The sequence below is a fragment of the Sinocyclocheilus anshuiensis genome, unplaced genomic scaffold (assembly GCF_001515605.1).
Source record: "Sinocyclocheilus anshuiensis isolate Anshui unplaced genomic scaffold, SAMN03320099.WGS_v1.1 scaffold126, whole genome shotgun sequence".
NCBI lineage: Eukaryota > Metazoa > Chordata > Actinopteri > Cypriniformes > Cyprinidae > Sinocyclocheilus > Sinocyclocheilus anshuiensis.
The window spans coordinates 551784-562115 of NW_015546026.1; the positions used below are offsets into that span (position 1 = coordinate 551784).

The following is a 10332-nucleotide window of genomic DNA, read 5'->3' on the forward strand; positions in this document are numbered from 1 at the left end:
ACCCTGCTCCTGGCGATCGACTGTCCTGCAAAGTTTAGCTCCAACTCTAATCAAAGACACCTGCCTTTAATTTTTAAGTGATCCTGAATACCCTAATTAGTTGCTTCAGGTGTGTTTGATTAGGGTTGGAGCTGAACTTTGCAGGAGAGTCGATCGCTAGGAGCAGGGTTGGGCACCCCTGGTGTAGGGCAATAGGAAATACGGTTTGTACAGTATAAAAACCATTACGCCTATGGAGAGTCCCCATAAACCATAAAAACAAACCTGTGTCTGTGTATGTGTGTGTGTGTGTGTGTGTGTGTGTGTGTGTGTTTTCACCTAATACAGCTGAGTAAGTGACTATACATCATTTTCTCCTGTTGCTGTTGTAACCCATTTATCTCTATTTTGTCCTGTTTTGAAAAGTTGTGGAAATGCAAAAGTGGATATGTTTACAGTTGAAGCAAAGAGGAATGCAAAAATTATTATGGTCTCCCATATACTGTATCTTGTTAATGCAGATGTTTACCATACTTAGCTGTTCTATGTGCAATATGAATCTGACACTTTACAAACAGACTATGTTGTCTGTATATTTTACCATAACCCCCTCACATTTATGACATGCTTAGAACCTTTAGCAAGGTAAGAAATGCGGCCTCCCACTAAAATGCAGCTGATCCTATTAAGCAGTGTTATGTTGGGAAAAAATAGTGCTTTATATCCTAATATTTGCTCTGTTACCTATTATTTCATGTTCAACTGTTACTTGTTCTTGTTGGGCCATAGGACATTCACAGAGTCTTCCCTAAGCCACTCTTGCATTCTCATGTAATTAGTGTCATCGTCGTGTTGGAAGGTGAACCTTTGACCAAATCTGAGGTCCTGAGTGCTCTGGGTTAGGGTTTTTTTAAATGATCTCATTAGGATGGTGTTCTGCAGAAGATGAGTGATGCCTGGTTTTCATAGGTATGACACTTAAGGCCAATTTACACTGCACAGACAAATGCCAACAAACACGTTTGTTGGGTTTTGTTGAATCACTGTGTTACCCTGTCGGCATCTGTTGCCGTTGGTTGGAGTTTGTTTTCACCCGACTGAACATGTTCAGTCAGTATTTGTTGGTGTCTGTTGGGGCAGTGTGAACATGGCAGCTATTTTTCATAAAATTCTAAATGCAACGTCCAACTTGTTTGTTGCCGTCTGTCTGTGCGGTGTGAATGAGGTTCAATATAGCAAAGAATCTAGTTTCTCACAGACTTAAGAGTCTTTTGCAAATTCCAAACAGGACTCCATGGGTCTTCCACTGAGAAAAGGCTTCCAACTGGTGATAGCTGTCCATAAGCAAGTTTCTTCCTTGTCCACACTTGATTTCTGAAGCTCTGAGAGTGACCATCAGGTTCTTGCTCTCCTCTCTCACCAAGGTCCTTCTCCCTGATTGCTCAGTTCTAGGAAGAGTCTTGATTGTTTCAGACTTATTCCATTTAAGAATTATAGAGATTAATGTACTTTTGAGATATTTCAATGCAGTCCTGTATCTGAGCTTCATAGGCAGATGACTAACTACATGGTTTTTGCTCTGATACGCATTCTTCTTCATGTGATGTTTTACTGTGCTTTTTAAACCAACAAAGAAGGTACATTTCTGCTACCTATTGGACTGGAGTGTGCTCTTAATGATGGGTTTAGATGAAATATTTCTCATATGCAACATAGTTTAGAATTATATGTTTGACTGTTTCTGGATGACCACATTTATCACAGTAAGCAGTCTCATGTTTCCCTATAATGTGCAGACTCTGATTTAATGTCAAAAGTCCATGGAAATGATAGCATAATTTTTTTCTGTATTCTCTCTGCACCAACATGAGTAAACTAAATAGTAAATTTGCTTGTTTTGTGGAAACATTACAAGCACCAATCTTGCACTGCATTGCGTTGTGTTTTAGAGTTAAGAGAAATGTCTGTCAAATTAATGGATAATGTCCTGGCAGAAAATTACCAGTACATTGTCTGTTTGTTTAATGAAACTGGACAACAGAGTAACATGCAGACCAATACTTCCATAATTTAAGTATAGCACTAATATAAGTCAATATTTCCAGACATACAGTACAGTATCTCCCTCTTCTAAAACCATTCGGTGGTAGAATTCCTTTATGCTAATCTTTTGGTAATCATTCTTTCCATTATCTTTCTTATGTGTGATGTCAGTGTTATTTGGCCTAAACAGTAGTTCAATGGATCTGATGGGTCAGTCACAAATACTGTGTCGAATGAACACACACGAAGATGAAGGGTAATAGTCTTTAATAAAACCACATAAGGTAATCCAAACAAGGAGGCCTGGAAACACACATATACTGTACATCGATGAGACTGGACAAACTATAACTGAGCAGACAGGAACTTAAATAGGCAAATGAGGATAATTAATGAGACACAGGTAAACTAACTAACGTAATCAAAGGGGAGACAGAAACTAGGTCAGAGAACAAAACAAGCAGGCAAACAAACCCTGCATTCCATTTGGAAGAGCTCATCCCTTCAAAGGGTTTACCCTCCGGAGTGAGAGCTTTGAAGGGTTGAAGGGTTTAGGGGACCAAACAACTGTTTCTTGAAGTGCCCTTCTGCACCATTATCCCATGCCCCGCGAGGAGGTGCCGTCATCATGGAAAGAATCAGCGCAAATGATCATGGGGGCCCGAAAGTGTCCATCAGTTGTACCCTTCGAAATCCTACATTCCGAAGGGCCCTTTGAAGTGGCCAGTTTTGAGCACTTCGGTTTGGAACGACCCTTCAATATTGCGGCCATGATTGTTTTCACTCCGAAGTGCCCATCGGAGGGTGATATATCCCGTTTGGAATGCACCAATAGTCCAAACAGGGTGATGGTGTGACAGGGCCCTTCCCTGATTTCCTGGTTCACTGCCTCTTTCTATCTAGTTAGTAACTTTCCTGCCTCTTTCTATCTAGTTAGTAACTTTCCTTTTTTTTACACTTTATTATAAAAACCTAGAAGCTTCATAGATACTAGAACACCTATGTTTTATATAACATGCATCAGATTTCATTTTTTGCATGAGATGTTGCCCTCTTCATTTCTTCCAAAGGTAATGGAGCTTTCAATGTGATGTTCATCTCATCCATTCTCTCGAGGGTACACTGATCTTGTTAATCCCCTTTCCTTTTTTCCTCTATTCACTCTCGTTAGCAGAAGCATGAATTTCAGCACCTTCACTATCATTTCTGCTTTCTCTTTGTCAGACACTGCTGCATTCTCCTGTATCACCAGTATGGGATATTTCCATTTTCTCCTGATTCCTCTCGTGCTCCTAATCATGCCCCATACATCTCCCACAGATTTTGATCTACCAATTCAATACAAAATGTTTGCCAGCTTTGCCTTTACTTTTGCTTGAACTTGCTAATGTAATCTGTTCCTGTGCTTTAAAACGACTGACATAGTGCTTTATATTTTGAAGTCTATTCTGGACGCTTCAGTGTCAATTCATTGTCATCACCTATGTTCTATTAGTTATTAACTGGGTATTTAAAGGACAACGTGACTGATTTTCAACCAGATTTGTGTTGTTATAACACTAGTAGTATATGTAAATGACCAGTGCATACTCTTTCTCCATGTTACCTGCACCCATATATCCCTGTTTATTTGTCGGCAAAGTCAGTTGGATGATGTGTTTTGCATCCTATACATACATTTACATACACAAAACTATGTCTCCTACAACTCCTTACTTCAACAACTGTATCATATATTTAATTATATTTTGAAAGTTATTTTTCATATCATATTTTTTGTAAGTCATGGCCAATGTCATTTCCAGTTAAAACACATTTCATACTGCAAGTCTATGGGTTGCAAACAGCCTATACATATTTAGCTTGCTAAATATTTCTTTAGCATTGACGCTTCTCTCTTTGGTAATTCACACTATGTGATCGTCCCTCATGTGAACGAGCACCGATTAGCCCCAGATTTCGAGCTTTGGTCTGCAGTCTGCAAAAAAATGTTGGCAAGTGAAAATCAGGCCTAAAATCGTGTAGTGTATACTTGACATTAGGGCTTATCACAGAAGAACTATCCGCACAGCCATCTGGGACAGGTTTTATGCCAGAGGGCCTTCCTGATGGAACCCAGCACTGAGAGTGTGCAACCCTGCTGGGACACACCTACTCTTGTTTTATCCATGTCTTAGAAATATATTTAAACAATCATTTGCAACTGCAGTGATGGTTATGTTTAGGGGTGGACCCACAGGCTTGCTTTTTTCCCCCCTAAAAATCATTCAAAATCACCAGGTTGGTTTGTTTATTCTTGTTCCTAGCACAATGTTCTGTATGCATTAAAATCCCACATATTAGTAGCTGTTTCCAACCACATATTAGCATCCTGTTTCCAACCATGCCTTCAATTTTTATTAACCTACTCATATCTAATGTCATGCCTTTCTTCCAGGATCATCTGTCAGACTTCTGTGATTGTTTGCTACAATTGTGATTGTTTGCTTAACCATGTAATGCACCAACTAACAACAATGGCTGCTCAACAATCTAATTCCATGTGGGAGCTGCATTCAACGTTTTGTGCTCAAAAAGCGACCAGTGCATTTGGGACGCAGAACAAACTGGTCCGGCCCCTGCCTCTTGCACCTTTTGGTTCTTACCCCACAATGCACTGTGTAATTTAAAATATGGATAAAACACCTGTGAAATTCAATACAATTCAATACAAATACATATTCCTTCATATTTAGAAGTTAATTTGTGTTAAGCATGTAAGAAGTTAATCATGTAATTTGTAATCTACCCAAGCACTGGAAATAAGTTTGGTTTTAGCTAGTTATTTGATGCTATAAAACGGTGTGTGGCGTCATTATTGCGCACTAGTGATTGAGTCTGGGTTGGACATATTGTGATTCCACCTCACGATTTCTACTGTTAGATGCTATATATGCTAAAACCAGTACTATGCCAAAAGAGTAGTATGTCCAAAGAATAATATTCTCCCATGAGGCCACAGGAGAGAATTTATAAATGGCAGTGCAGCAATGCAACTGACGCAGGTAGGTCAGGTGACAGTAACAGCATGGCGGATGTTGTACGTCAGAATTTCATTCATACTACCCAATGGGTACCCATATTCATACTATATAGAACAGGGTTCTCCATCCCTGCTCCGTGAGAGCTACCGTCCTGCAGACTTCAGTTCCAACCTTTGCTCCAACACACCTGTCTGTAATTATCAAGTAGCCCTGAACACCATGATTAGCTGGTTCAGGTGTGTTTGATTGGGGTGGGAGCTGAAATCTGCTAGACTGTATAGCTCTCCAGGAGCAGGGTTGGAGACCCCTGATATAGAACATAATTACACACATACTTTTTAACAGGTGTGAAGTAGGTTCAAATTCAAGTACTGCAATTTAATTTGGCCAAATTTTTATTTCTTTTATATATAATAAAAATAAATATATTTTTCTATATGTAGTTCAGAATGAAAATGATCAGAAGAAGCCATGGTTTACAGGAATTTTAGAACCACTAAGGGTGTTTTTAATAAGAGTTACTAGGCTATATACCTGGATTTCTTTCTTTCTGTCTGTCTGTCTTTTAATTTTTTTTTTCTTTTTCTGTTAGGCTATGTTTTGTCCTGGCAAGGTTTCATTAAATAAACACAACAGGTCACGTGGCTCAGCCAATCATAATCGAAGACCGGAATTAGTTTTTATAAGTAGAATTTTACATTTGGTCCCGTCAACAGAATGTTATGAATGGATAAACACACAAATTCCAAAAACGTATATTGTTTTTTATTTCTCCACGGCAGCATGACAGAGCCAGTTTATATTAACGCCAGTGTGAGAGCAAGCATGTGAAGCGATCAGCCGGTTCTTCCGTTTCAGAGGACTTCCGTGTTTACATGTCTGCGCTGGCAGGCACTGATCCCTCATGGCTTTCATTACGAAGAAGGATCGCAGCAAAGAACGGTATTGTGCTTTCATATTTTAACTGACACTTTGTTTATACCGGCATCCCAGACGGATCAGGAGGGTGTTCTCTCTCAGGTCCGTACCGTAGGACTCTGACTTCAGGCCTTTTGTGTCACTTTAGCTCGCTGGATCCTCCTCCTCATAGGCCAGTAAACACATCAGAGACATGTACGTTATCAGTGTTGTTACTCGTAGTGTTTATGTTCGAGTATTCATGCATATTTAAGCTTTTCTTGTTAATACTTTTATTTTTAACTTGATTAACATTTTCCTAGCATCGGATGAATTGTATAGGGAGAGAGAGCGGTGGGCACAACACCGGTCCCTTGTTTGTTTCAAGCGTGTGAATAATCCCCTTATTGCAGTAATGTTAAGACTCACAATCTCATTGTGATCGCAATACGTTTTTGTTTTGACCTAATTTAGAAATGAACTTTCACAACACAATTTAAGATATTTTGATTAAATCTGAGGGCTCTCTGACCCTCCCATAGACAGCAAGGTAACTACCACGTTCAAGGTACATAAAAGTACCAAGATGATCGACAAAGTAGTCCAACATTTTTTGGCGCAAAGAAAACAAAAATAACGACTTTATTCCACATTTTCATCGCTACTGCGTCACTTTGGACGCGCGTTCATGACATTACCATGACACGTGCGTAGACTTGTGCCGGTATTCGGTAATGCGATATATCACGGTAATGAATATGCACGATATTGTTATCGTGGGCACTTCTAAATACCGTGGATAATTATATATTACAAATTATTTAGAATTTTGAATGCATTTTAAGAATACTTTTCCCATCAACTGGTCAAAATGCACAACACCGCTGTATGCTGCGTGAAAGACGCGTGCGCACTCTGATGTAAATAAGCGCGGACGAGAAGCACATGGCGGAACATGTGAGAGACGCTCTGGATGAAAGCGCACTTTCACTCTCTGACAGCAGATAGCGCTAAACTGCAGAAATAATAATAATAATAATAATAATAATTAATTTAAATGCAGCCGTTACCCCGGAAAGCCTGTAAACAAAGCAGCTGCACTACTTTCTGTTTCTGAAAGGTGTTTAAATGATTTAAACAGCCATTCAGATTTGTGTATTTGCTATGATGTTCATCACAGAGCCAAATACTTAAATATTTAGACTTAATAGGCTATTTATTTTCAAACTTTTTTTACATTTTAATCTGGACTACAACATGCCCTAGATATTGTTTGAAAGTGTTTTGATTCTTTATTGTTCGGTCACACTTTACATTAGGGCTTCATTAGTTAACATTAGTTAATTCATTAGTTAACATAAACTGCCAATGAAAAAATATTCTGAACATTCATTAATCTTGGGTAATTACAATATTTAATAACACATTGTTAAAATCGAAAGTTGCAACTGTTATTTAATGAGCTAACATGAACTAAGACTTGTATTTTATTAACAAAGATTAATAACTTCTGTAGCAAATGTAGCTATTGCTCATTGTGAATGTTAATGCATTAACTAAGGTTAACTAATGAGGTCTTATTGTAAAGTGATACCTATTGGTCTTTATAGTTCTTTTGCACTTTAATCTGTGTAAAACTTTTAACTTTATGCATTTTTCTGTATTGCTTTATTGCATTTAAATGTTCAGTTATTTTTGTTATAAGAAATAAGTTATTAAACCTGTTATACTGTATTATGACAGCACTTTTTTTTAAAACGAAATTTCAATACCGTGATATACCGTATACCGTGATAAAAGCATTAGCAATTAATCGCAACATGAAAATTTGATACCGGCATATCCCTACACGTGCGTGTGGCGGCGTCCACAAGTGATGCAGTAGAGACGAAAATGTGGAATAAATAATATAAAAATATTATTTTTGTTTTCTTTGCGCAAAAAAGTGTTCTTGCTGTCTATGGGAGGATCAGAGAGCCCTCATATTTCATCAAAAATATCTTAAATTGTGTTCCGAAGATGAACGAAGGTCTTACGGGTTTGGAACAACACGAGAGTGACTAATTAATGACAGAATTTTCATTCTTGGGTGAACTAACCCTTTAACTTCCTTGCTCCTTTGCAACATCTTCTCTGATTACCGTTCTTGGTGTGAACAGACCTTTACTGAGTGTACATTGAAACTAACTATGAATTTTTCATTATAATTTGAAACCAGAGGGATACTTTACCCAAAATTTAAAATGCTCTCATCATTTAGAGAATTAGTTAGCCAGAAGTGATGGTTTATAGTTTAAAATATTAATATTTTTCTCGCACACCTATTGTTTCACTTTATCCTCTGGCTTTGTATGGGTTACCTTTCGGGATCATATTGTTTATGAAGCATTTATAAACTTTTGGGCAGCTATTCTCTTGCATTATATGGCACAGAGATGGAAAGTTTTTTTTTTTCTAACAATATTTGTTTGTTCATCTAAAGAATGTACCTCATACATCTGGGACTGGATGAGGTTGAGGAAATAATGGTCGGACCATCTTTTTAAAGACACCTAATGAGAATTTTCTTATAGTCCAGGTTAGTGTTGTCAAAAGACCCGGTATTTCGGTACCAAGTCGGTACTAAAAAAATGAAAACGTTGCGGTACCAGGTTTTCTTAAGTACCGGTTCTTGATGCGCTATCCGAAAGCTATCCTCTTCCAGTGTTGCCAAACCGCGGAATTGGGCTGCTTAACACTGTTGCTGCGGGTTGTTTTTCATGTCCGCGGGTTGAAAAACGACCCCAATAACGTGATATTTAGCCCCTGGAATGCGAATTTTACCTGGGGAACCCCGCCAAAACACGTTGTACATTTAATTTTTGTTTAACGTTATTAATAAAAATGTTGTTCAATTAGCATGTTTTTGTGTTTTGCTTTGGTACCGAAATTGGTACCGAGAACCGTGGATTTTCACTGGTATTGGTGCCGAATACTGAAATTTTGGTACCGTGACAACACTAGTCCAGGTGATATGTGCACTTTTTCATAAAGGCATGAAACTTGGTACTCTTTTACAGTTTGGGGCCCTGAACATTTTCAGAAATGGAGCCATAGCAAAAACACCTCATGGTTGCCATGGCAGCCATTTTACTTTCCGCCATTACCAAATTATGTATTTTGTGTCATATCTTCTGAATCAAACATGATAACACAGAAAAGGTGATGTCTACCCATATATTTTGGTGGTCAAGGATTACAATGATACCATATGCAACAACATAAACTGTTAGTTAATGGTGAAATCAGTGACGTGAGAAGGAAATCACAGTATCTGAGTAGCACAGTATCACAGCATCTACAATAGTCCATATTATGGTTATGTATTTTCTCTATCTTTGATTGACTAATATTTTATTCAGTAATACAATATTGTTTTCAAGAATACAATTAAATATTTCAGAGACAAATTCCGCTCATGTAAATATATCTTTACTTATCTCTCAGGCAGAATCAGGTAGGTGGTTGCATGTAAATGTTTGCTTAATACATTGTTTCTGTTGTTTAGATATTTATTTGCTGTTAAGAATGGTTATTTCATTTACTATTTCTATTTTTCTTCCTTCATTAGAATTTGTATTTTGATTGCACATATTTGTAATTAGAATAAAAGCTGGCGGCTAAAGCCGCAGTCACACTAGACTTTGAGCATGCAAAATTCTTTCGGACGCTGCAACGGTCGTGATATGACGTCATGCTCTGCAGTGTCTTTTTAAAAACTTTAATTCTACACCTAAACAATAATAATACACCTAAAATGTAAAAACATACAATCTACTCCACTTTCCTGCAGCGCTGTAGTTTTACATTTATGTTCTTTTAATTCAGGTAGGTCGGAAAGGTGTTGGTCACACGGTATCACGTGATGCAAATTCGCAGGCCAGAGTTCACCAAAAAAAATTTCCATTTTTTATTTTTTTTATGGAATCCTTTTTAATGGTTAAATTACATTTTATTAATCAAAAAGCATGTCTAATTAATTAAAATCATGAAACTTAAACAGTTTAACATCAGTTTATTAAAAGTTTAACTAAAATGACATGTTTAGGGCCCAAAAATGTTTTATTGTTTTCCAACCTTATGTTTTATTGTTACCAAATTCTGTGTTTTAGCATGTCTAATTATTTGAAAGCATAAAAACAAGTTTCATTTATTCTTACAATAGCCTTATGATTTTTTTTCCTCAGAAATTCTGTGTTGTGTATTTACATTAAGGCATAAAACATTCATTTAATGTATATCTTTATCTTTAACTTTTTTTTTTTTTAAATAAAGGGATTTAATATTACAATTAAAACATTGAAGAAATATTGTATGATTATTCCTTAAAAATAAGGTTTTAATCATTTTA

General features: G+C 37.2%; 1 protein-coding gene across 1 annotated transcript in view; it reads left to right on the plus strand.

Annotated features, from left to right (window-relative positions):
• Positions 1–5812: 5812 nt before the first annotated feature.
• nsmaf (neutral sphingomyelinase (N-SMase) activation associated factor) overlaps positions 5813–10332 on the plus strand; it is a 27900-nt gene continuing 23380 nt past the window's right edge. The window contains exon 1 of the mRNA XM_016499759.1: positions 5813–5987. Within this exon, the coding sequence (XP_016355245.1) occupies positions 5950–5987 (38 nt within the window). The 5' untranslated portion in view covers positions 5813–5949. The remainder of the gene's footprint in view (positions 5988–10332) is intronic.